This window comes from Cyclopterus lumpus, chromosome 21 (genome assembly GCF_009769545.1).
Source record: "Cyclopterus lumpus isolate fCycLum1 chromosome 21, fCycLum1.pri, whole genome shotgun sequence".
NCBI lineage: Eukaryota > Metazoa > Chordata > Actinopteri > Perciformes > Cyclopteridae > Cyclopterus > Cyclopterus lumpus.
The window spans coordinates 8,684,844-8,712,416 of record NC_046986.1 but is presented as its reverse complement, the minus strand read 5'-3'; the positions used below and the strand labels follow the sequence as shown (position 1 = coordinate 8,712,416).

Here is a 27,573-nt window from a genome sequence, read left to right as displayed (position 1 = left end):
TGACCACCGGTGCCCTGTGACGTGACAGCTGGGTCCAGTTGAACTGACAGTCTGGTTTTGGAGCTCCATTGGCTGAAAAAGTTATCAGTCCTGGGATCAGATCCGCCCATTGTGCCCGTCGCGGCATGGGAAGAAAAAAAATCCTCTGAAGTCGCGAGGGCGGTGCCAAGAAATTACGCCATGTGGTGCTCAAGAGCGGCGTTCTCATTGGACCGCAGAAACACGGTTAACGCCCATAACTGAAGGATCCCCTCTCTGATTGGCCACATCGGCCACCCCAGATTCCCCGTTTGCGCGTGCACAGTTTCTCGATTCTCCGTCGACGTCTACGTCAACGGCGTGAACTTCCTCCCACGACGGCGGAGCAATCCCCGTAACCTTTTACGAAAGCGGCGCAGCTAACGTGCGTAGCGACAAAGACAGCGAGCCCGAAACCTATGGGGAAGGAATAAAAAAAGAAATTCGTTATCGTCGCACTCTGTACCTAAAGACCATCGTTTTCTGAGGAGGTCGCGGCCCCGGAGTCTTGGCGAGGACACCGAAATTTAACGGCAACGAGGGCGGTCTTTGATTCAGCGCAGATACGTTGAATTCGTTGAGGAAAACGGTGACAACTGGCAGATTTTTTTTTTTCCGTTGGACGGTCTGTAGGCTAGGGTATAGCGAGGGAGCCGCCATGGCAGTCGGATCATTGAGCCTCCACATCGGGATATGAAGAGGAACCGCATGTGTCCCGAATCGTCAAGAAAACGCCGCTTTAACCTTTTTATTATCGCCCCGGATCAGCTCTCTTAACACCTGACCCTCCTTCATCTTCGTGAAATTGATTCTGCACCCAGAAAGAAATCGCAATTGGGTTTTAAACGGGGGTGTGTGTGTGGGGGGGTGGGGGGGTCGGCCACAGGGAGAGGCCAGATTCATGACTATTTTAGTCGGAGACGTGTCTTCAAAAGGTCCGCTGAAAGAAAACCGGGACTACAAGGAGGAAATGCCGCTCTGATTGACCGGTGGTGGGCAGGAAAGGGTCGTTTATTAAGGGGATAAGAGTGAAGGAGAACGGGGTCGCTTTCTGCCCGTCTTGTTTTAATCATAGCGCTATTCATATAACCGTCATCCGTTTTTTGGATGAGTAGGTTCGGCGAATCGATCAACCCCGCCGTTTAAAGCAAAGTCACGCTCTCCCCGAGTCGAGAGAGAGAGAGAGAGGAATCAAAAGGGATCGGAACATGTCGGGTCGGCCCAGGACCACATCCTTCGCGGAGAGCTGCAAACCAGTGCCGCAGCCCTCGGCTTTCGGCAGCATGAAAGTCAGCAGTAAGTACACCCCCCCCCCCTGTAATAATTCTCGAGCAGCCTGCCGTTTGCTGCATGCACCATGCCCGACGAGGGTTCACGTCACACGGCCTCGCGAACCGTCTTCACGCGGCACCAGGTGGGGTGGGGGGTAGGGTAGGGGATGTGGGGATGTGTCAAGCGAGCATGACGTTAGCTCCGGTTAGCCTAGCCTAGCCCTGTCATACATATCTGTGTCACTGAGATGGGAACGTTCTGAGTAGCACGCACTCGCATGCACGCCCCGCACGTGCACACACGTACACATGCACGCCTCGGCGCGAGCACACGCCGTTTCCCTCTGACGCGCGACTCCGAGGCCCGGTCAGCCTGACCTGGGTTAGCAGGCCGCGCCGGGCAGGGCCGGGCCAGGAGAAGAAGCTATACCGTTGGCACGAACCCAGGTTAAAAATAAATACAAATCAAGCACTCTCTTTGCACCGCAGATCCGGTGTGACTATTGTCCCCCTCGGATGCAGATTAGACCTCATAGCGGTGTTACTACACAGCACCGACCGTGTGCCTGATCGAGTTAAAGCGATAGGGCCGGTCCATTACGCAACTGTCAAAGCGGAAGGTGCCTCCCATGGTGGACTCGGGTGAAACCGACGTGGTCCCGGAGAGGGCAGGTTCATTGATCTCCGGGCCTGCGTCGACATCAAGACGTCGCGTCGACTGGAGGGAGTGTGACACCCAGTATCCCTGTACATGAAACCCCACAGTGACACCGTGCACGGCGGCTGGTTTTAGACCGGCTGCAGAGATGGAGTTGGTCCACACACGTATCTATTTTGATATCTGCTTTATATCATCTCTGCTACTATTTCAGGGCTTGTGGAACTCACTCACTCCACTGTCCTCTGCACAAACTGGCTTCTTAAAGCGTTTTTTTTTTATCACACTGCATGTGTGTGTCATGGATTGCAGATAGTAGCATTCAAGTCTGCACCATATACCATGGTGTAATAAGACTCTATTTTATCTTAATGCAATAAGGCTTAAATTATTATTACAGTTCTTTGACAAACGAGTTCATGAGTGTTCTGGCTGAGTGATATGAATTATTGTTATCCACATTATTAATGACGGTCCTGGCTGGAGACATTGACTGCACCTACCCTTTCTTATCTTGCATACAGGCACACATTTGGGTGTGTGTGAGAGGGACAATTAGGCTGTTTTAAAGGATGTTGGAGATGCTTCAGGGCTGTGCTGTGATTATGATGTGTGTTATTGGGGGTAAGGCTTCAGGCTGAGGCTCTCCTCCTCCACCCATCCCACATCTTAATGCATATCTTGCCCCGGATACGGGTGTTGAAGCACTGGTGTGTTCCTGTCAGTGTGTAATGTGGACTTAACGTTACTTGAGCTTGACATCGGCGTCTCGTTGTGGTTTTCTCAACCACGAAAAAATGTTTTCCTCCACAAGATTTATCTGGTAAGCCAATAGATCATTGTCAGTCTTTTAAAAGCTGAAGCTAGAGTCACCCAATTAATTGCGTTAATAATTAGATTTCTACTAGCAGGTGGTGTTCGGCCTCCCTAGAGGAAAGAAGTTGATTGCATAGATGTCCCCTGTAATAATCAGTCAATACACAAAGCAGCAATGATCTCTCAAACTGTATTTTAACTGGAAATAATATGATAACTAGGTATTTTAGAGGAGAGTCTGCTAACGTTCAACAGTGGCTTTCAATTTCTACACAAATCGATTGTGATCATAAAGTTGATATGTAGGGCTACTGACATTGGAGGTTTCCATTAGGTGGAGCAATTTGGTCCAATATAAAAGTGCTGGTTAACTAATAAGAATTGGATTGAAGGTACTTGTACTTATGACTGGCACAGGTTTGAGGAACGATCCATTTACAGGACGGGAGCGATTTCATTTGTTGGCTTCAAACTGTAATGTAGAACTAGGTGAGGCGACCCCTTGGATATAACCCACGCCATTTATTAAATATTATCATCCAAGACAATGGAAAGCATCAAATCTTCACTATGAACATAATTTCCGTCAAAACACTTAATTGTTTCAGCTCGACTCAAATGAAGTGTTCATTTTGTAAGAATGTTTTTCCTGAAAACACGAGACTGCAGAAACTCATATAGACTGTTTTAAAAAAAAAAAAAAAATCTGAAATCAGATTAGTCATTCCTAGAAACACAATTTCAGCTGTGTCATGATTGTACTTTGGACTAAATTTATATAACGCCAAGTCACATTGTTATTATCTACCTGGACTTGTTTTCTCTTGCAGCATGTCATCCATCATCACCCTGACCTGCTCCATCCATTGGGAGACATATCACCTCCAGTCATGTGTGTGTGTGAATAACTGAGCTGATTATCTCAAGCAGCTGTAGTCCGTGTGTATGATCCTGGAGAGAACACTCTTACTCCTCCTACGCAGACAGACGCACACACACACACACATCCGTTTGCACACCCACATGAGCTCTCTTTGGTTTTGTTTTTTGGGGTGAGGCAGCTGGCCAAGAACAATGAGCGGCCTGTTTAGCATTTCAAAGCTGCAGCTCTCTCTCCCACTATTCCTCTTTCCCTATTTTAATGCCCCTTTTCTCGCTGTCCATCTTTCTCGTTTTGCAAGCGACGACGGGAACAAAATGAACCAATTATACTCTTTTGATTCCAAATGAAATGGAAAGCAATTTGCGGGCAAGACAAGAACCAGCAGACACCCTCGCGGGTTCTAAAAGACAGCTGAGTTTTGATGGATGGAGATATGAGGAGACGATCTGTTGGGTGTCGTCGGCGTGGTGGAAAGGCTGTGCAGCCACTGTGATATCTCAAATCTATCCACCCACATGATTGTCTGCTCAAACACCACCGATGTCTTGATCCAAGCTTTGCTTAGCCGAATGTCAATCTGTGTCAGTGGTGACATTCCTGCGACTGGATGTTCTAGTGATGTAGGGAATTATCTCATCAGCCTTGCAACAGTGCTGGAAGTGTGTGTGGTGTGTGTGTGTGTGTGTGTGTGTGTGTGTATAAACACTGTCCATAAACACTGTGTGTCCTTTGCTCCTCCGTTTTGTTGTCCAGGAATTTAGCAAATCACTTGATGCATTCCTCACACTTTTTCTGCCTGCCCTGCAGTCCGGTTGGTTCCATTCTGTGCATTTTGTAGTCGTAAAAGCTTTTTAATGTGTTTGGCATGATAACGCGGCCTCAACCCAAGTAAGTTCATTTTGAAATGATTGATAGCGATCTGATGGTAATCAGCCTCTGCGTTTTGAAGTCGCAGTGCGTGTGTGGTATGTGCGATATGATTTACGGCCAAACTGTTAAGGCATGCTGTATAAAGGTTTGTGTGCGTTTGCCAAATTTCCGAGAGGAATGTACACATCATCCGTTTGGCAGGTGCACATTCTGGGACGTTCACTCGTGGTGATTGCGACATTAATGCTGTGAACATTGTCCCTCACCTGATAGTTAGTGTCTTGTAGATTAACAATGCTGCACGTAAAATTCAAGTTTGCACAAAAAGTTTTGTAGCCGGTAGTATGTCAAACGCATTTTGTGACAGGAAAATGCGCCCCCCTTTTTTTTGTTTTTGGCATTGCACGTTTGATCATCTTTTAAATCACAGCGATTTTGAATTCAGCATTTTTGGTCATTTTGGTCAACTTTGAATGGTAACCAGGCCCACACTTGTCCCACAATGGCTCAACGGTGGTGTTTTTCCCGGCCCCCATAGAGTACTCATGTTGTGGGCTAGTCTGGTGACCTGATTTGGATATTGATGCCTCTGGCAGCAGCTGTCTCTCTCCTGCGTCACTTTTGTAGTGATGCAGCGCATTAATGTGAAATCATGCAGTGCGATTTGTCACACCATTTTCTCGTGAAAGCCTAATTGACAAAGTAATTAGGGCAATGCTGCAAGCACATGTTTCAAGGTGTTTGTGCGTTTCTCTTTTAGGCTGTCGGTTATATTTTAGTTTCGGTATATTTGGAGCCCACGCGGTATTTTTTTAAATTATTTTTACAATTCAGCTTCCTGGTGGTTCATTTGGGCATAATTCAGTTTACTTAAAAGGGGCTTCTAGGTAATTACACTTCAAATACAAAAATCTTCATTGACAATTTTCTACCGGTATAAACTGGAGAGAACTCGGTGTGAAAATTGACTGTTTTTTATGTGCTGTATCAGATTAGTTTGAGAGTTTTTGCTTCCAATCGGTGACGTAAAAATGCAAATAAATCAATTGCATTCTGATTGCTTGGTCATTCCTCGTTTACATCAGCGTGAGATCTCACCAAGCTTTATTTGTGTGCATGTCAGCGCAGTATGAGTGTGTACAGACATGTCTCCTGGTCTCTATTTCTGTCGTTACAGAATCCGTCTTCAGTTTCTCTTTCTAGCCTTGATCCTGGAGAGTGACGGCGTGTTCTCAGACCTTTCACCTCTATTCCCCCCCTCCACTCCCTTTCCTTGTTCTTTGATCATAATCACATCTTCAGTGATTGGACTACTCCCATGTAGTGGACCATGGAGGTGTAGTTTTCTTTCTTTTTGTGAGTGAGTGCCCCCTGGAAGTCGGCATTAGACGGGCAGCACCTCCTCACGTGGACCGGACGCCGTGGCCTCCACGTGGAGCTGGTTTGCTACCACAGCACGCGCCGGCGTTTCTATTAAGTAACACCATGATCTGGAACAGTCACGGTTATTAAGCAGTGCTAATCCACCCAGCAACCTTATTTTTGTTTTGTACCCACTGCGTGCTGTTAACAAAGGGCAGTCTTGGCAACAAAAGAAAAATCTCAATTTAGACCCATTTCACAATTTCATTCACAAAAAATATCATTTTAGGCGTGTGGGTGTTTTGGCTCAAATGCAATCTTTCTCTGCTGGTGCGAAAGAGGAATATGCTAATAAGACCGGTGACTCAGAGGGGGTGAGAGGGGGGGGAAAGCAGGTGTTGCGGTAGGATTTGGTCGCTTAGCTTGTGCAAAAGTTTCGGTGGTTAATTTGAGAGCTTGACAGATATAGAAGCAGGTGATGCACTCTCTTGTCTGGTTGTCCTTTAACTGCCAGCTAATGTGAATTTTGCTCCTTGACACTTCTGTGGGGAGGCTAAAGGGGGGGGTGGGGGACCACTTAACCAGGAAAAAGCCTCCACGTCGGGATCTCAGGGGAGCAGAGCTGGCCCTGACTGACATGAGAGGAACGCATAAAGGGGAGGAGGAGCATGTGAAGGCAGCTTCCAGTCCATAGTGCATTAGCATCATATACAGTCTTATTAGCTCATGACTTTTCACTGATAACTATTTCATTGGTCCGTCCGAGGAGCTTTTTGTCTTAAGTGTTAAAATGGCACTCGCATCTGTACGATTTGTTTCCTCCGAGATATTTAGTCTTAAATGTCTTGCCACTCAAAGTACACCGACACAGTGCACACAATTTCATGTTCAAGAGACAAATCTTTTGAGCTTGGGCACTCTGTTGGAGCTCAGCAATGATTCACAGTCAGTCAGCTGGGAGCTGATCAGTACAAGCACAGCTGTTGACCACAAGTAAGTACTGCTGGAACAAATGGGGGGGGGGGCTGTGGCTCAAGAAGGAGGCAGTTTCTTTCAGCCAAGATGTTCAGCAGGAATTCAATCTGCGAGAGCAAATGATGAGTTTGTTTTGTATGTAAATTGATTATCTTCAGGGCATTGAAAATGTCACATTGGACATTGTAATCTGCATTTTTTTTTTTTTCCACTATTGTTTGACATTCGCGTTGAGTCTCGTGTCAGTTTGCTCTCTCCCATACCGTTAACACTACTCCCTAGATGTACAGTGCAGCATTTGTCATTATCACTGCTTGTCGTGAGCATCTGCATTTCATCCCTCTCTCTTTTAGGAGATAAAGATGGCAGCAAGGTAACGACAGTGGTGGCCACCCCGGGCCAAGGCCCCGACCGGCCACAGGAGGTGAGCTACACGGACACCAAGGTCATCGGCAACGGCTCGTTTGGCGTCGTCTACCAGGCTAAACTCTGCGACTCCGGAGAGATGGTGGCCATCAAGAAAGTCCTGCAAGACAAGAGGTTCAAGGTAAAACTTTCTCACACACACACACACACAAAACTCTCTCACTTGTCAAAGAAAAGCAGGACGCTTGAGGACGGGACAAAACTAGCATACTAGCATACTCTCTTTCCTCCGAGTCATCCTTTTTTTTTTTTTTTTTTTTTCTTAACGTGTAATGAATGCGACTAAGAGTAACTGTGAAAGGAGACGAGGATGGAGTGATCCTTCACAAGAACACCGAGATCAGCGGAGCTGTGAACGAAGGGAAGACGAAGGCAAAGCCTTCTAGCGTTTTGCTATTTGACACATCCTTACTTCGATGCGTGTAGTTTCTCGAAGGAAGTTAATGCGCGTGGTCGTGGTAGGAGAGATTTTTTTTTAATGTATTTTTTTTCCCCCACGAACTAGAACCCAATAACACTCATCAGTCATCTCATAACAGTCATCCGTCAAGTTTAGTTCAGTTGCCACCGTGGAAATGTCATATTTCCATCCACGCAGAGCTCTGCTGGATTTCCTTTTGTGCTTTGAATAGATTTGACTGATGGCTTGTTATCCCTCTGCTGGGGCGACATTGTCTGTGCTCCCTTTACTCTTGGCTGGGAGGGAGGGAGGGAGGGGGGGGGGGGCTCAGTGTCCCTCAGTGTCCCTGCTGCTTGCTCCCAGCTCCCAGATAAAAGACCTGAGACCGCCAGGCCTGCAGGCCAGCTGTTGAGATTCTCATTAGGTTTCTTCAGAGCTGAGGGTAGTGGCTGCACAATGCCTGCAACAGTTTATTTTTCTTTCGTTGGTAATAATGCAGAAATGCTCAACACAATGCTCAAAGGTTATATTATGAGAGTGGACAAAAATTGTTTTTTACAATTGGGGTGGACACATTATTAGTAACACATCTCACTGTGTCACACACACACACACACACACTATAAAGCACCACAAACCCTTTCAACAAATACCTACTGTATAAATAACCTTGATAAAGATAAGATGTATTGCTCCGTGCTGTATAAGGCTCTATTCATTTTTAGATGGCCGTACCTACACTGCCAACTCTCTATGGATTCTGTGATATCTCACTTTCTCTGCATTTCTAAAACACTTTTGTGGTAATTTAAAGGATGCAGATTTCCCCTTTTTTGATATTAACAAAAATGTAATTTGCTTGAGGCAACAGTGTGCCAGTCAACATTTGTCCAGGTAGATTTTAAAGGAATCCCCTGCCTAGGAAGAAGGAAAAAAAAAAAGCAAGAACAAAATGTTTGTGGATGTTATGTCCTGGGTCACGTTGATCCCTTTTATACACGCAACACTTTGGTTTGTTGCGTCTACATCCCACATTCCCTGGCTTTCACAGACCCAGGCACAGCATATAAAGCCAAAGTATACACAGTTAAGATGATGCAATACAATGTGTGACTATAATGTTTTCCATATGTGCGCTGTAAAACCTGCACGCTCTGGCTTTTGGGTCATTTAAACCTCTTGTAATTAGACATTGGCAAGAGGCACATTTCATCTAAAGGATGCGTTTGATAGTTTGGAAAATAGGGTTTTGTCACTTTTTTGCTGAGTTGCATGAGGGGATCGATGCCGTGCGTGTGCGTGTGCGTGTGTGGTATCTATCTATGAAGCTGCAGCCACTAGCTTAGCTTAGCACAAAGAGATGTAAGCGGAGGGGAAAAGCCATCTCGGTGACAAAATTCACCTACCAGCAACTATTTCCCTGTCTTTGTGTGAGAGGACAATACAAGTGGAGGCAGGACAAGCTTAGATGTCCCCGGTTGCCTCCGGGACTGCCGACCTCCGGCTCCATGTCCCGCGACTTTAGTCAAAATTAAGCCAGATGTGTTTGCACTTTAGCGTCTTTCACCGCGGGACTTTTTAAGTTGAGCCGACCGGTTCAGCTAAATGCTCCAGAAGCTGAGTGCCCAAGGTTTAACCTTTTTTTTTTTTTCCGGAGGATCAGCGCAGTTCTTCGGCAGGGGCTAGTCCTTCGCTATCCCAAACCAGACGAGATAAATGATGTCCCTTCATGGTGTCCACCAGCTGTCACAAAACCCACGTGTTCGGGACACAAACTGTGACTCTGCATGCTGGCCATGATCAAGTGGTACCCTGCTGGTCCTGTTAACCTGTGGTTAGCAGATTGCATCTTGACACGATATTCAGCTGAAGATCCGGCCCGTTGTTTTCTTCTTTTAGTTTAAAATCTCGTCTTCAGAGCAGCGCCTCTACCAACGCCCTCTTTCGCTCCGTCGGTCTCATTGCTTCTACTCGCCACCCGCTCCTCACATGACTACCAGCGTGCGTGTGTGTGTGTGTGTGTGTGTGTGTGCGTGTGTGTGTGCGTGTGTGTGTGCGTGTGTGCGTGTGTGCGTGTGCGTGTGTGCGTGTGTGTGTGTGTGTGTGTGTGTGTGTGTGTGTGTGTGTGTGTGTGTGTGTGTGTGTGTGTGTGTGTGTGTGTGTGTGTGTGTGTGTGTGTGTGTGTGTGTGTGTGGTGTGTGTGTGTGTGTGTGTGTGTGTGTGTGTGTGTGTGTGTGTGTGTGTGTGTGTGTGTGTGTGTGTGTGTGTGTGTGTGTGTGTGTGTGTGTGTGTGTGTGTGTGTGTGTGTGTGTGTGTGCGTGCGCACACAGTCAGAGCATGTCTGGTGGTAATGGCACGTACAGATCATTGTGAAAGGATAAATCTTTTCTTTTCATTGTATTTGCGACCTAACAAGTATTGTTTTGGCATTCAAAGCCCGCTATAGCTTATCCCTCCGCGCCTTATTGTTGTCCAAAAACTAAACGCATCATTGAGCCACATTGTTTCAGGGGGTGACATGTTTACGATGGAGATGGACACTGTCCCACATACACCACCCTGCTACTGTGATTATTCCCACTAAATGCACAATTTACATTTGTTTTAACTTTGGTCTAAATTAGGTATTTGTGATCTTTTTAAAGAGTGAGGAGATCTACCACAGACAGGTGCTTAGAGACGGATTTAAGGGTCTGGTTGACAGGACTAATTAACTACTTTTATAAGCTGTGTCTCTGCCTTCAGTTTAATTTAACCGTAACTGTCATTAGTACGAACTGCTCATACAATAGTTCAGCAAATATCTCAGATTGTGGAGTGACAAGGACTCTAAACTCTATTTGTGTTTCTGGGATTCGTCAGCCCCAAGAAAAATATAGAATAATGCTGACCTTATCTTTTTAGGTGTCTGGGTTAAATATCATCCATAAACTGTTAGCAGTAACACTGTGTGTCTTAATCTTTTTAGAAAATGAATGTGGTTTTGTCTGACAGTAAACATCAGCACCACCTCTACTTTTAAATTGAGGCATTCTCTCTCCGTCTGTTTCTGTCTGCTCGCTGGTGCTGCTGCCACACTGGAGGATGACAGGTCAGCAGGAATGACTGCAGTAATGCTGGAGTTGGGCAGGGCTGCTCAACAGCCTGTCTGCTCCTCCTTCATATGGTACCATCTTTCTCACATACAACACACACACACACACACACACACACACACAGGCACGCCCTTAAACCTTCCCACTCAGCCACTGCAAGAAGATGAGGGCGTTGCCTGCAGCGCACGATGCCTTCGATGGCTGGTCTGTGACCCACGCTATGATGTCACTTTATGATGTCACTTTTGTGTGCGTGTGTGGTGTCTGTGTGTGTGTGTGTGTGTGTTTTTATAGTAAGGGGAAGGGACTGGGGGAACCATTTGTTTCTGCCTTTAAGTGAATTAGACAGTGGTGATTGCCCATATGATGAGATGATGAGGTCTCGCTTTAGTGGACAGACGACTCACTCTGTTAAAAAAAATAAATGAGAGGATTAAATCCTCATAAAGTGGCATAAAAGTGTTGAAGGACAGCTGCGTATCGCCCTGCGCCAGTCGGCATGGCCCTGAGCCGCGTAACAGGGGATCTCATTAGTCACCCAGTCAGTCAGCTAGCACAGCTTTTTACTATGTTTTTGTCATTATTCAGACAATCAGCAAGCCGGCTCATTAGGCAGCTTCTTAATCCACTGCGTGTCTCAAAGCTGTAGAGCAGAAACATTTAGCCAGTTTATGATATTATTTATAATTGCTCAAATGTGGATATTTCCTTTCTTTGGTTACGACTCTTTAGTGCCCAAGCTTTGCAGTCTAAAAACCCCATTTTAAGACACCGCCTTGGACTCTGGTAACTCGTGATGACGTTTCCTTGATATTTCTATTCATTATTTTTAGGTATTTTAAAGTCTTCAGCCCATAATAAAACTATAAAATAAGACCTAAAAAACAAATCTTCACTAGAGGCTGGGGCTAGGCCTGGAAAATGACTGAAACAATGAGCAGATGATCAAAAGAGACAATCAGTTCAAAATTATGAATCAATAGATACAATAATCGGTACTGATTGGAGAAATGTTTTGCACTTTGACCCAAAGCTACAATGTGTTACTGATAGCGACGGACTAGCACCTGCTTATCCTCCAAAAAGGTTAAACCTGGGGCTCTGAGCTTCTGAAGTATTTAGCTGAACCTCAATATCTGAACAAATAAGTGTTTATAATTTCAGTATTTATTAATGTACAAGTAGAATAAATCAACAGAAATGAAAGCACAAGGAATTGTTCCTATTTTCTTTTATTTAACTTTTTTTTCCGGTCAGTCATTTCAGTGGCTTCTCATTCAGTTACGGGTTTTCAGTCAAGGCAGCTCACGAGCTGGTCTCTTTTTACACCAAAATCCCACCACATGTTCACCAGGACGGGTCCGACCTGTGTGCTATTCTTTTACACCAAACCTGAAGCCTGTGTTTACACCAAGAGAAGATCAGACGGCGTATTGGGTCACCGCCTGCTCTGGGGTCAGCTCGTTAATCGCACAGTCGACTCTTTTCCACCCAGAAACCCGCACACTGTCCCAGGTGGAGTTGATGGTTTGAGGAGGCAACACAGTCGGTCAGTAAGATTATTACTCGGCTGTTTAATGAAGAAGTTACCTTTTTTTTTTTGTTGCATTATTTTGTCAGCCTTGGAATTCTGTTCCATTGAGTACCTAATAATATAATAATCTAAAATACCAAATATGAAAAACCTGGAAATGATGATTTCATATTCTAGGGATTTAACATTTATGCAAATAAGAGGAACAAGCCAGGATTAATTTATGTAAATCCCACATTCTGACATCCTTATGTTGTCATCTCATATTTAGAATACTGGTATGCAAGTCATTGCAGTTGGTGTGGGCGCTTCATGCAGTTATAGTACAACAATCAATAGTACAAAACCCCCTCCTTCTACTATTCGAGCTGCTCGTGACGACAAAAGCCAAACTGTTATGTAGTAACTGCATTACTCTGACACAATCTGATTCTGACAAGTGTCCATTCACTGCAGTGGAGTCCAAATGTTACACAAGCATCAAGTCAACACAAAGCTCTGTGATAGGGGGGTCTGAACTATAATGAAGCTGTTCTAGCTTTACGTAATGTTTGAATTCCTGCCCTCCCTTGACGTTAAAGGCCATATGCACAAGCATTTTCTGCATGGACACACTGTATATGAATGCAGATGGAGTGCTCGACGGGGGTTCAATGCTTCCATCTTGTTCTTGTGGCCCCTGTGAGGGCCCGTGGTGAAACAGTTGCCGTGGGGCCCGTGGTGTGACGACGAGTTCCAGGCCCCCTGTGAGGGCCTGGTACTCGTGACGGCAACTGTTTCTTTTAACATATTTATTTTTCCCCAAACGTGTCCTGCTTTAGGTCTGTGGGGCGAACTTGTTTTGCTTTCGAGGGGCTTTGTCTCTTTAATTGTTGCTTTCCATACCACACAGTACATAATTGTGTCATGTTTTTGCCCGTGGGATCCCTTGAAGGGATGAATGTCATTTAAAATAAATGGATTGATCAGCTTTTCTTTTTTTCTTTTAAAATCTTGCTTCCTGATAAGGTGGCACATTGAGTTTGTGACAGTGACGTATCTGACAACGAGGTGATTGTTTAAAAAGCACTAATCTGTATGGCCATCCATTACCATGTTAGTGACATGTAATGTCTAACTTCTATTTGGGGTACATTACACTTTGAACTGTCCCTCAATGAACTGTGGGTCCAGTAGAAAGTGTTCAGGGCCTCCAAAAGTCCCACAGACTCACTTCTTGAACCATGAACCTGAATCTTGCATGCAATATGAAAAATGTAACGTGTCGTTGATGTTTTTTTTTTTTTTTTTGTGCAGAACCGGGAGCTGCAGATCATGAGGAAGTTGGACCACTGCAACATCGTGCGCTTGCGCTACTTCTTCTACTCCAGTGGAGACAAGGTCAGTTGTCTGAGTGTGTCTGAGGTTTGTCTCTGGACCGCATTACTAATTATGTTTAATACCACTCTGCACTTTAAGCCTCAATAAATAGAATATTTCATTTAAGTACACATTTTCAAGAGCACCTGTTTAAATGACTAAGCACTTGACTTCAATTAGAGTTATGTTATGAAGTAATTAAGCGGTATGCCACAGCTGTTATGCCTCTTAGACTTTTTAAAACAAAATTATTTCTAATTTTTCTGTGTTGGCTTTTGAACTCTCTTCCTGTCAGCTGCGCCATGTTATGTCTTCCTCCTCGCCTCAATAGGGGAGTCCCTCCCTCTCTCTCTCTGTCGGCCATTGGAGGTCTCCTGGAGACTTCAAGGCTGGACGATGTCATTCAATCAGCTGAAAAACAGGCAGAGGTCCATGTGTTAAATATAGACACAAACCTGGCAGACAAGCTGTTGGGAATATACCCATGACTCTGCAGTTAGAAATGCTTCCATGTTGCACACCTACCGAGGCCAAGGAAAGCTGTGGGGGATTATAGACGGGAGGTGATGAGTGAGAGATGAGAAGGGAGCATCTATTTGCCAGACCAGAGGGTGTCGGTTTATTATAGACTCACCCTCCCCTCCCATGCATGGTCTAAGCTCCATCCAGTTCTCACCTCGTGCCATGCGGTCACTGACCTCTTGGAAGCTCGGCTAATTTCTTGGTATAATGACAGCTATGACTTGTCTAAGAAATGACCCTGCAGTTTCCCAACATGACTTTCGCAATTGCCGGAATTATTATTTTTATAATCCACAACTTTCAGTTTACTTTAATTTTTTTAATTTTTGTATTACTTTCACCTTTTACACCTTTTTAAATCCCCCGCACCCCTCCTGTGTGTCCTCCACTCTTGTGTATCCATTCCACCCCCCCCCCCCCCATATTGCTCCAGGCTAATTATGGAGACTGGCACTGTGTTGTTGGTATGGGGATTTACCACCCATAGAGCCTCTACTTAGAAAAGGGGGGGGGCAGAAGTAGGCGAAAGGTAAATCACCTGCATAGGGAGCTTAACGGACAGATGTTGGCAGAGGGTGAGGCTGAGATAAGATGTGACCAGGTTTGTGCCCTGATGGGACAGGTCATGCTCTGTGACTGCTGCTACTGTAGCTGCACAGGTAGTCTTATGTAACATGTGGCGTGCTTGACACACACACACACGGTGTGCTTTTTGCTTTTACCCTTTACCCACTTGTATAATACTGTTCAAACAGAAGGCCACGGGTCCAACCAGCATAGGCGCGTAGGCAAATAGCGGATTGACTTCAAAATAAGCGTCCGCAGAGATAGTGCACGTAAGACTCTGAGCCGACACAGTCTCGCCCTCTGCTGTGGTCACTTCTCAGAATACCACCTGTGTACACGCATAAAAAGGCACAATCGCTTTGAATAACTTTACTTGAGTTCCAGGCTTCAACTGAAGCAACTACAAACTGAAGCTCCAGGCTTCAGTTGTATCGGCTGGAAAAAAAAAAAGATTCAGTTCATTGCATTCGCTACATTGACATAAATTGCTAAAATGAATTCAAAAATTCACAAACCATTGGGTTATGGCAAGATTAACCAACTAGGCCTTGGGTTCAAACAATCACACTCATTGCTCGTATGGAAATTAAACTGATTGTGAACATTTTTAGATACAACACACATTCTAGGAACACAGAAATAGACACGTGTGCGTGCGTGCGTGCATGCATGCGTGCGTGCGTGCGTGTGTGTGTAGCTATTTGATTTAAATACCCTTTTTTTTACTTTTTATTTACAACGCAAAACACAATATAATTAATAGCTCTATAAAATAGATGTTGACATGGGGCCACAGGATTGGATAAAAATGTCTATACTGTTGCAGATTTCTATAAATATTCATCAGAGTACAGTATGTGCTATACATTGACACTGGGGGCTTGTGGGCCCCCTGTAGATCTGGGGCTCTGAGGCAGTTGCATGCTTTGTGTCGTTGGTAGTCCAACCCTGAGCAGCTTTCTGTGTTTGCCAGCTTTGAGCCGCACGTCTTTGTATTTCCATGTTTGATCCACGCAGCTCTCATCTTTAAACTGTGTGACGATGGTTTTGTATTAATTTGTCTCAAAATATGTGTTCAAACTTTGTTTAAAATCCTTAGTTTATTTTGTTTATTACATGCAGCATACTTCTATATGAATGTGTATATAAACTCAAAGTACCTGACATCATATCATGCAGAATAATAAGAGGGGGAGAAATGGTTAGGTGGACCCACAGCTCAGTCTTCACCCTGGGGCCCCCTAGCAGGTTAATTTGACCCTCACCATCCCAACGTTGCTCTCTAGTTGCCAGGTATTTTAATATTACTGACTAACAATATATAAATATACCCCGAATGCACCAAATGGTACAAAGTTATTCATTTCGCGGTGCATGTGTTGCTGCTATGTATTCAGTAGTTGCCACTGATGGCAACCAAAAACCAAGTATTGCTTCCCAATTTCTCCAAATGTCTACCAATGGCTACCCGGCAACTGTTACTGTCCAGCCTTGCTGTAGTGTAATTAAATTCAATCGTATGGATGTCAAACTCATTTATGTTTTGTGTTTCTCATGGCAAACACACTCTAAGCCCACGTGCTAATATGAGCTGCACTTTTGTGAACCGACACATACATTGTGTATTATGACACAGCTTCCATCAATTCCCTTCTCTTGCACGACGTAGCATGGTAGTGATTGTTGTCACCTGTCGCTGAGACAGTTGTTTAGGTGCAAGCTGTTTTTCTCAGCAAATTGGAGGCCCGGGAGTGAACAAGGAGCCAATCGGATCTTCTCCTGGCTAACCATCTGGGAACAAGCCAAGGAAGTGGCTTTGTAGTGAGGCAGGAAGTGAGTCATCGCTGTTGCTAGGTTAAATATAGCTTTGATGTTGCTAGCAGGAGGTGGAGGGGCCTTGTAGACGTCACGAATGTTATCAATGGGAATTTGTTTTTTAGTGGGTGCAATGCACACACACACATATGCACATGGCATTGAGAGAGAGAGACACACACACACACACATGCACACATGCACACATGCAGAGAGTTCGGGGGAAGGGTGATGCCAGGGACAGATGAGTGTGTAAACGAAGCTACTGAGTGCTGTTTGGGAAATGCTGCTCATCATCTCTGATATCTGCAACCGTCTCCTTGTCCTCGTGACCTGGTGTTTCATTCAATCACCATATATATGTGTCGGAGTGAGAGAGGGAGTGAGAGGGGGAGAGAGCAGTCAGTACAAAGTAGGCCATTGAGCTGGCAGAAGTGTACCACACAGTCTGTCTGGGAGCTCTTCACGGGACCAAGCTCGCCCATCGGACTGTGCAGACCTGCAGGGAGCCGGCTCCGTCCTCCAAGAGGACAGCTCCAGACCAAAATAAGAGGGAGAACATTATTTAATTAATTCAAGTTGGACGCCTTGTCATATGACCGTGTGGTCAGAAAGGTCAGACAAAATTGAGGACCATTGTTGTTTTTGGTATTTAAATGGGATCATAATGCCAGACTTATCCGTGAAGGAAACGTAGAAAGGCACTTATTCTAGTGATTTTAAATCAGCCCAAATAGGTTGCGGTCCATCGATTCAGCCCGTTGCTGCTAGCATGTGTATTTGTCCCATCACCAAACCCTCAATCGGGCCAAAGTGTGTCACTTTAAGGCTCGACTGTTCCCCCCCTAACAAACCACCAGGGAGGCTGTGAACGAGTGTCTATTCCTGTGTTCCTAGAATGTGTGTTGTATCTAAAAATGTTCACAATCAGTTTAATTTCCATACGAGCAATGAGTGTGATTTGACTTTTTAGATCTCAAACAATGGACTCACAAGAAACTCCAGATGACTCGTTGCTGGCAAACTCTAGTCGGAATCCAAGGTGAAGGAAAGTGTTAGTAATTGGGTGGAGAAACTTCAGATGCAGCATTGTTTCAGGGTCAGTGGGCTCCAAAGTTTAACGATGCACAGAACCGCCCTCCAACACAGGCCTCCTCCAACCAGGAAATGAGGAAATGATATCATTGTCTGCGGCCACTGTTGGAGTTATGACGCATGGTTGTGCGTTTCCTGCCCTCGAAGGACGAGTCCTATACAATGGATCCCCAGTTAGACTGTTAAAAAGCAAGGAAACACACTGCAGACACAGAGGGGAAGAAAACAGTCACCAAAATGAATTGACATAATTGGCAGCTGACATGGATGTGCGCATTTATGAATGCTATTTTCTATTTATTTGCATTGTTTGGAGTCATACTCAATGTAAAATCAACTGTTTTGCTTGACATTGCAAACTATAATATAGATTAGTATAATATAATATATTATATACATATATATATATATATATATATATATATATATATATAATATATTATATATATATATATATATATATATATTATATATTATATATTATATTATACTAATATAGTGTATATATATATATATATATATATATATATATATATTTATTTATTTATTTACTTACTTACTTACTTACTTACTGTGTGTGTATATATAAATATATCTGTGTGCATGTCTTTTCTCCAACAGAAAGATGAAGTGTATCTGAATCTGGTTCTGGATTACGTTCCTGAGACGGTCTACCGAGTGGCCAGACACTACAGCCGAGCCAAGCAGACTCTGCCCATGGTTTATGTCAAGGTACACGAGATGTGTTCAATATCTTATCGCATACTTTCTGTCTCAGAGTACAGTATGTTATATCCAATAATAAGTAATAAACCAATAAGTAATAAACCATAGGTGCGTCATTGTGAAAGATATGTGATGAAACTTTCATTTGACTTTATTTAGACCTGAACCTTAGGCTTCCATAAACCTGCGACACATTCATACTATTTGTTTTCTAAATTAATATCTGCCCCACACCCTCAAATCTACTGACGTCCCACTGAGACACGCTGTCAACAAGCTAAATGTACTATTTATGAGTGAGAATTTCAGATTAACGCGTAAGAGACTAAATTAGTTATAAGCGACACGATCTGTGATTAAATGTTTCTCACTGACACTATTTAGCTAAAGAAGTGTGAAAATGAAATGTCACTATATCATCATTGGTACAACACAATATACAGAAAGTAACTGTATATTACCATTCTCTGCCTCCTATATGATGCGTCTGTCCCACACTGTAAAACTTGTCTGTATAGTTTGCCCAAAGGTCAGTTGTCACTTTTTGAATATTTCTGATTGTGACATGCGAGGAAAATATGCAAATAATTTGCATATTTTCAAAAAAAGTCATTGCACATTTGCCTGTCTCTTCAGTCTGAATAATTTTCAGTTTATTTTAATTCCAAGGAGCAGAGGAAGCACTCGCAGTTAACTTTTTAACGACACGCACCAATATTAATATTAATCATAACAGGAAATGTGCGTTGAGAAGAGCTTGCGCATACAGTATTGGTTCACCGTATTACCGCAAGGAAGCATTATTTATTCACCTCGCAAGGAAATAATGCCCTTCATTTAGACATTCAGAATAAGTGAATTATATAACGACGCCACCTTCTGTTCTTTTTGTTGGTTTGAAGAGGTAATCGAGAGCTTAACATGTTTTGCGTAGAGGACGTAAGACTTTGTTTCGTATACATATATCCCCAATAGACAAAATCACATGCTGTGTTTTACCTCCACAAGGCCGCGTCGACACGGTTCAGGAGTTTGAAGAGGCAATGAGAGACGTGTTTAAACATGATCAAATGTTACGTGCTGGGCTGAAGTTGCTTCTGGTGTGGTTATGTCCAGACTTTAACCCCGTTATGAAAACTGAGCTTGCTGTCTGTGTAGGCGTAACCTGTGTGTGTGTGTGTGTGTGTGTGTGTGTGTGTGTGTGTGTGTGTGTGTGTGTGTGTGTGTGTGTGTGTGTGTGTGTGTGTGTGTGTGTGTGTGTGTGTGTGTGTGTGTGTGTGTGTGTGTGTGTGTGTGTGTGTGTGTGTGTGTGTGTGTGTGTGTGTGTGTGTGTGTGTGTGTGTGTGTGTGTGTGTGTGTGTGTGTGTGTGTGTGTGTGTGTGTGTGTGTGTGTGTGTGTGTGTGTGTGTGTGTGTAGTTGTACATGTACCAGCTGTTCAGGAGTCTGGCCTACATCCATTCTTTTGGGATCTGTCATCGGGACATCAAGCCCCAGAATCTGCTGCTGGATCCAGAGACCGCTGTGCTCAAGCTCTGCGACTTCGGCAGGTGAGACTCAGTAACTCGATAAATGTTGTGTTGAGTCAAAAGTGGTCCGATTTTTCTTTCCTGTAGTTTAAAGAAATAGTTCTGAGAAAGGCCCTTATTCGCAAAATCAGATCGGCCCCGAGCACTTCTGAAGCGCACGTTGATTTCTTGTTGCTTCCTGGAGTCTCCGCTCGTTGCCTAGCAACCTCACAGTAACGACAAGACCCCAGGAAGTCACTTCACCCAGACAAAAAGCCTCCAACACTGCTACATGTTGTTGCTTTAGACGGTTACACATACAAGACTCTGTGTGATAATTTGTGAGCTTGAGAGGTGAATGTCTTTACCTTTTTTGAAAAGAGCCATGCTAGCTGTTTCCCTCTGTTTCCATTCTTGATGCTAAGCTAAGCTAATCACCTGAGGGCAGTTGCTCATCGAACTCTCAGTACGAAAGAGAACATGTCAAAGTAATCTGGTCTTATGCTGAGCTACAGGATTGCTGTTCACTGAAGAGTTTGAATGTGGCAAAATGTTCCTTCACTTTTACTTTTAAGCCGTCGACTGAAAATGTCACCCAGGAAAGTTTATAAGTAGGCAGCATTCATTTTCTGTGTAAATCCTAATCACAAGGCTGTGCTTTAGGTTCATATTTGCAGCCAAATATGGTGATGATGATTATGTGCTTTGATTTTTCTGTGTGCAGTGCGAAGCAGCTGGTCCGTGGGGAGCCCAATGTGTCCTACATCTGCTCTCGCTACTATCGAGCCCCTGAGCTCATCTTCGGTGCCACTGACTACACTTCCAGCATAGGTAGCTCGACTCCAGCTGTCACAGTCAACCCGTTAACCCTTAAACCACTTCATGAGCTTTTCGTCGGCACGTGAATGATATTTCATCTTTTTTTTTTTTTTTTTAGACGTGTGGTCAGCAGGCTGCGTTCTGGCAGAGCTGTTGCTAGGACAACCAATCTTCCCTGGCGACAGTGGAGTGGATCAATTGGTTGAAATCATCAAGGTAACGACTGGTGGGGACCCACAGGGTGTCGAAGTCTTCACGCACGGCGCAAAAAAATTTTTTTTCAAGTTCTAAAACGTAACGCTCTTGTTCCTGTTCTTGTCTGCCGTGTTTTTTTTTTCTCTCCAGGTTCTCGGGACCCCAACCCGAGAGCAGATTCGTGAGATGAACCCCAACTACACCGAGTTCAAATTCCCCCAGATTAAGGCACATCCTTGGACTAAGGTGAGTCAACAGGTACAGGAGCCCTTTTACTTCTCTTAAGATCCACCGCTGCTTCATCGCTTGTCTCCATGCTTGTGTTTCCAACGTACCCGCATGTTGCTCCGCAGGCATCCAACTTCATCACATCCATCTATCTATCAGATCCAAACAGCCCCCCATGCAGAGTGACCGATAAAACCCAGGCTCGAGACTTAAGTCAGCTGTCATAACTCCTTATAGTACAATATTGTATTCTTGTTTTGCTCCTTTTGGAGTAGCCTTTAGAAAGGTAGCACCTGTCACATGTACATGGTTGCTTCAGGACAATGTCACCGCCGGCTTCGGATTAATTAAACTCTACAGTTTTTTTTAAAAATCAAGTTGAAAAATATATTTCTTCTTTAATTCTTGACACATTTTCACCCCTCAAAATTAGCATCTCAGAATTAGTCTAAAGCCATCTTTGGGTAAATACATTACATTACTTAACGTTTATTTTTTGGCTGATGCTTCTTATTGGCTGAACCTCTGTTGCAGTGTGTTTTAAACCAGCAAGAGTCCACCCTGTCAGTCCTTGCTCTGCTTTATCTGTCAGTTTATTATCAGATACAATCGGACACATCATGCTCTCATCTCGGTGCATTACGAGTCATGGTGAAAAGAGACATTCTCTCTTCCTGGCTTTCCCTCAGCAGTCCCAACCACAGATCTTCCATTGGATAGCAGCCATCCAATAAGCAGGCAGCAGGTCTTCCTGTTGCCCTCTCAGGGGCCCTGCAGTGGTCGCTCTCTGCAACTGCGTCTGTACTGCAGTTCACTGCAGCAAAGCCCCTAAAAACAAATAATTACAGTACATTAGGCTTCCTAAAACTCACTGGAGATATCTCTTTTTCATTTTCACGTTCATTCTGTGTGTGCGTTTGTGTTGACAACATTGGAATTTCTTCTTTATTTTGCCAGCCCTTGACTAGACTTCATGTGGTCCCTGCTGACATCCGTATTTGTGTCTAACTGTCGTTCAGGTGTTCCGGCCACGTACACCTCCGGAGGCCATCGCCCTGTGCTCTCGCCTGCTGGAGTACACGCCCACGGCCCGCCTCACCCCTCTAGAGGCCTGCGCGCACTCTTTCTTTGACGAGCTACGCGACCCTAACGTCAAACTGCCCAACGGGAGAGAGAAGCCCTCCCTCTTCAATTTCACCACCCAGGGTGGGCACACCAAAAATATATATATTATATTAGTGTCGAGGACTGAAGTGAACCAGCAAATATTAACATTTTGAACTAAAACTGAAGCTGTTGCATGAATACTTTTTGGAGAAAAAAAAGTCAATTAATGGACTATAAAAATGGTTGCTGAGTTAACCGTTTAATAGACTAATTGTTTCAGCTCTAAATCAGTCAAAACTTACATGTTTGCTGTTTCTCTTTCAGAGTTATCCAGTAATCCCTCTTTGGCCTCCATACTCCTCCCGGCCCACGCCCGCAACCAGGCAGCCGCCTCTACCCCAACCAACACCTCTGCCACCACAGGTTCGACCCACGCTTCCTCCAAAAGGCCCTTTTTCTATTCCGCCTGGAGCTCTATTGATCTGTAATTCTAACGTGAACAAGATTGTTCAGCTCTAGTGGTCAATATATATCATTTTAACTTGATAAAGGTGGTGCATAAAAAAGCACTGTGGCCGTTTAACTCTGCTATGCAAGTTGCAAAGACCAGAGAGTTGACGGCTTACCTTTTTTTTTACAACATTGCAAAAATGCATCCTTCCACACATTTCTACCTGAAAGTGCCCAAAAAGAATTTTAACTGTTGGTCACTGGGCAGTCAACTATGTGGGTGCTGTAAAGGGAGACCCATCACTCCTTTTTGTCTCTCTCTCACTCTTGCTTTCCCTTACTCGCCAATCTCCTCACAAACTTCACATAAGTAATTGTTTGACTCATTTCCTCTTCCTGACCACAGATGGCAGCAGCACAGAGCGAGGTCCCAGCACCACCACCGCCTCTGCCTCGGCCTCCAACTCCACCTCCTGAGCCCACAGATGACCCGCCCCGCCCCGGTCTCAGCCCCAGCCCACGGCCTCTCCATTGCCTTGGCCAGGGGGGTGAGCTCCGCTCAGCTCCGCTCCGCTCTCCTCCCTGACAGCAGCGGAGTGACACTGACGCTGTCCGGGTTCAACAGCTAGCCAACAGCCCCACGCCACGACCACAAACGAAGCATCCCTAACCCGCTTCTTTTATCCCTGACTGGCCCTTCATCCAGCTGTTTGAACTCTACTCCATCCTCCGTCAGACGTCGCTCCATACCCTTTCAACAGGGAAGGGAAGCGCAGGGCCAGAGCTGTTGTCGACTGTACTATTGAGTACACTGTACATGTATACACAATGCTAGCCTGCTAATGTTTGTAAGAGGACAATCTGTAGAAAAAGTCCTAAGCTGTTCCCTATCTGGCCTTCCCCCTTTGTCCTCCTCCACATTGTCCCATTTTTTTCTGCATCCTTTGACCTCTGACCTCACGTGTCCCCTGGCCGATCCCACCTATGGTTCCTCCTGTAGTGCATGGCCTGAGTATGGTTAGGATCACCCGGGGATCATCCGCCCTTTCACTTCTCACCCCCACTTCCACAGACAAGGCATGAGGCTCACGCACGGGTATACACACATACACATTCATAAACACACGCACACACACACATACACTCACATGGGTGCATGATGATCCTGATGTATGTGGAAAGAAGCAGTAGTCTTGGGGTAAAGTTTGGACTTTTTTTTTTTTTTTTTTTTTTTTTGCCTGAGGTTGTTTTTAAATGGTCAGAAAAGCTGTTTTACTCGACCTTGTTTTTAATTTTAGTTTTGTACTCCTGGGCAGATGTTTTTGGATTGCCACGTGCAATGGATGTGACGAGTATCTGGTCCTGTGTGCTTGTATAATATATACATACAATACAAAAAAACAAACATGCATACATACAACAGTTTATATATTACTTTTCCTTATGTATAAAAAGTATATATAGATATATGTATATTAACTACAATGGTTCAGAAATCATTTATGGTGAGCCCATATCTGGCAGAGCAGTGGCAATATTTGCCGCTGCTTAAGGACAATAGATTTAGATATGGTGGTGTTTTTGTTTTCTTTGCTGGAGTGTGGTTAGATTCCAGCAGTCTCTTTCTCATTCTCCTGTGTTGTCTCTATTCGGGCTGTAGATGGATTTAGGGCATCGCTCTATTCCCCGCCTTTTGTACCGACTGTCTGTAACAGTGTTGTCCCCCCCCCCCCCTCCCCTCCCCTCCCCCCTGTCTCGCTCCTCCTCTTTCTCGCCGTCTCCCTGAAGAAGTCGAGATGTTTCCTGACACTGTTTCTTTCCTCGGCACCTTGAGGAGTCCGGCCGCCGGTCCCTCGGCTCGTCTCCGGCTGTCTCGCGTGTCGTGACCACTGACTGAAGTGTTAGCCTAGCCTTCTTTCTCCTCCACCCGCCGCACATAGAGCCACTCGGTACAGTCTGTCCACGCGTCTTATTTACAGAGAATACTCTCTACATAACAACAACAACAAAAAAAGAAGAAAAGAAAAAAAGAAGAATTTGTAAATACAGTATAAATGCTCCTCACCAAAATTCTGACATGTATGACTTGTATGTTTTTTTTTTTATTATTATTTTTTTTTTTTAATGTTATGTGGATTTAGTTTTTCCCATGTTGTGTTAAAGGTATGTATATATGCAGACCCATGTACTGTTTATGAGCAAAAACAAAGATGACAAAGGGTATGGAAAGACATGAAAAAAAAACAGATTAAAAAAAAAAAAACAGATTAAAAAAAAACAATCAGGTCAAAACTGATGTTTGTGGATATTGTAGATTATGACGATGATCAGCTTTATCCAGCCATATGTTCAATCTTACCTGTACAGTACAGTAGATGACAGCTGTATTATTGTAACAAGAACTAGTCATGTATAGTGTAACTATAGTTTGGAGTGCCTTTGCTTTCATACACCTTCGCTTGTCCCCCCCCCCTTACCCAGCCCCCGGCATCGCCCTCTCACCCCGATTGTGACTCTCCCTTTGGTGCTGTTGAATGTCCTGCTATCCCGCCACACACACACACACACACACACACACACACACACACACACACACACACACACACATATATACACACACACACTGTCACACTTGATTTTCAGGCCCTTCCGCTCGCACCGCTTCCCCTTTTTTTTTTTCATCGCACACGTATTGTAATATACAGACATTGTTAATTCTAAGGACTTTTTTTCTTCTTTTTTTTCCCCCTTAAATGAAGAAGCAATTAGATCAGTGTTTGTTTTAATAGTAATTTTTAATTTTTTTACTTTTTTTTTTATCTTGGACACACATGCACGCACAAACATGTATACCATAGTTCTGGCATGGGCTCCGGGGCATGAAGTGAAGGGAGGGGGTCCTCATACACACACACAGTGTGTACAGTACAGTGTGTTAATCACAGTGTTGGTTCCGTTACCAAAGCCAAACTAAGATGTCGTTGTGATGAGCCATCCTCGGAGGCAGTAATGTGTTCGGTCTCTCTGGATATTTTGCTGTTCAGCTGTCCTCTTGCTTGTTCTCCTTCCTGTCGGCATACTTGGAGGGCGGGAGGGATTCAGTAGCACCTAAAGGTCGAGTCTTGTAGCCTCTCTCCTGTCTCCTGCTTGCTGTAATTTCGCATTCATGGACGTGTTGCTAACCACCACACAAAAGTTTGACCACCTCACCCTACCCCTGACTCCAGTTCAGTAAAAACACCACATAGGTTTCCAAAATAGACAAGCAAGCGCACATGCTCGTATATTATATTATATTATATTATATTATATTATTCAAGCATGTACACTATGCCAACTGAGGTTAAAGAAAATTAAAAAAATCATAGAAAATACAAAAACATCCTGTATAACAGTACTACTACTTGAATGCCTCTGTTTGTGACAGAAACGTTTTATTTCTTTTCTCTTTTTTTTTTTTTTTTTTCTTTTGTTCTGTGAAGGTAAGCTAAATGTGCACCTCTGTAAATATTCCCTCTGCGTGCTCTGAGGAATAGTTCCCTGGTACTGTAATTTGCATTAAATAAAGAGTAGGATAGCCTGGAAATGATCACGCCTTTTGTCTATTCCGTCTTCTTTTAGTGAGCCTGCTAATTGGACGTCACAGATGGTATGTATAATGTTCAGGGCATCGTGGTTCTTGTACATCAATATTTTCAGAAAGGTGTGATGCATAAATGTGCCATAGAGTTAGCACTTTGGTCTCAGATATTTAACATTCTTTGGAAAATTGTGATTAAGTTGATAAACATTTACTTCAACATAATCAAATGTATAGAAGAGACGGTGAGCTCGATCCTCTGGGTAACAAACACAATGTCCAAGGTATAAAAAGTGAAATAATACCTGTGTACATTTTGCTGTGAAATATCAGAACTCCGTGGACTGATTCTAAAATTATTAACTTGTTAGGATACTTTGTATGGAAATGTTTAATTTTTAGGTTGTGATCTACTTGGCGATGTTATCCTTTTTAATTAGTTTGTCCACAGTGGGGCAGCGTTTGTCTTATTATGCTAATGACCAGATGCACCGTCACACACTATACCGTCTGGAGAGCAGTTTTATTTACAGTGTTTCACACGATGGCATCAAAACACTAAATAACAATCTGACGTGACGAGTATAAAACGCAGAGATTGTCTTTGCATTCTATGAGGAAATACATATTTCATGTTGTGACATTTCTGTGTTTTAGAAAACCATTAAACCTCATAACGCAACGTCAACATTAATTGGCGGACACAATGTGTACTTTAGTGTAAGCAAAAGAAATAAAACACGTCAAATCCCGCATAATCCCCCAGTGCTGTAACCGCTTAACAAAACCAAACTTAGTCAAACTTAATGCTGCTTTACTCTTTGACGTGTGGGTGACAGATGATGGCTCACAGCATCGTCATCGTCTCCGGATTTTTTTTGGTACAGTTTTTCGACTATTACTATTTTTGAACAAAAAACCTAATGCACACTGTTTCTAGGGTCTAAAATATGTCAGTAAGGACTAATTAAGCGCTGCTACCTGGAGAAAACAGGGACAGGGCTTGCATGAGAACATACTCTTCGTCCCGCAGGCCCAGTTTGCGCAGTGTGTGGTGAAACCTGAGCAGAGGCTCCAGCAGGAGCGGCTGGAAACCCGCTGCAACACGATATGACAGAGACGAGTGAAAACATGCAAATTAACTCATAAAAAGGATTACAATGTTTGCAGTGGAACTAAAACACGGTGCCCCTTGACGCTAGTCACCCACCGACGGGGGTCAGTATGAATGAGGAGAGGAGCTCACTGTCAGTGGATCACTAACATCCTGACAGACAGGACGCAGCAGGTGAGGCT

General features: G+C 44.1%; 1 protein-coding gene across 2 annotated transcripts; it reads left to right on the top strand.

Moving 5' to 3' along the window:
* Positions 1–354: 354 nt before the first annotated feature.
* On the top strand, positions 355–26,287 carry gsk3ba (glycogen synthase kinase 3 beta, genome duplicate a). 2 transcript variants are annotated; one of them, XM_034561369.1, is made up of 11 exons: positions 355–1,314; positions 7,207–7,400; positions 13,605–13,688; positions 18,288–18,398; positions 19,810–19,940; positions 20,623–20,729; positions 20,836–20,933; positions 21,063–21,170; positions 22,160–22,346; positions 22,572–22,670; positions 23,104–26,287. In XM_034561369.1, the coding sequence occupies exons 1-11, from the start codon at positions 1,227–1,229 to the stop codon at positions 23,172–23,174; spliced, it is 1,278 nt and encodes a 425-aa protein (XP_034417260.1). In that variant the 5' UTR covers positions 355–1,226; the 3' UTR covers positions 23,175–26,287. The 2 variants fall into 2 exon arrangements, with proteins under 2 accessions (XP_034417260.1, XP_034417261.1); XM_034561370.1 differs by having other exon boundaries at positions 357–1,314; positions 21,063–21,158.
* Positions 26,288–27,573: the final 1,286 nt, after the last annotated feature.

Bases quoted from the DNA above. Each gene is read 5' to 3' on its own strand.
- gsk3ba (XM_034561369.1), top strand. From the start codon at position 1,227: ATGTCGGGTCGGCCCAGGACCACATCCTTCGCGGAGAGCTGCAAACCA. The intron at 20,934-21,062 runs GTAACGACTGGT...TTTTCTCTCCAG, and splicing joins AATTGGTTGAAATCATCAAG to GTTCTCGGGACCCCAACCCG. The intron at 21,171-22,159 runs GTACAGGAGCCC...ACTGTCGTTCAG, and splicing joins GGACTAAGGTGAGTCAACAG to GTGTTCCGGCCACGTACACC.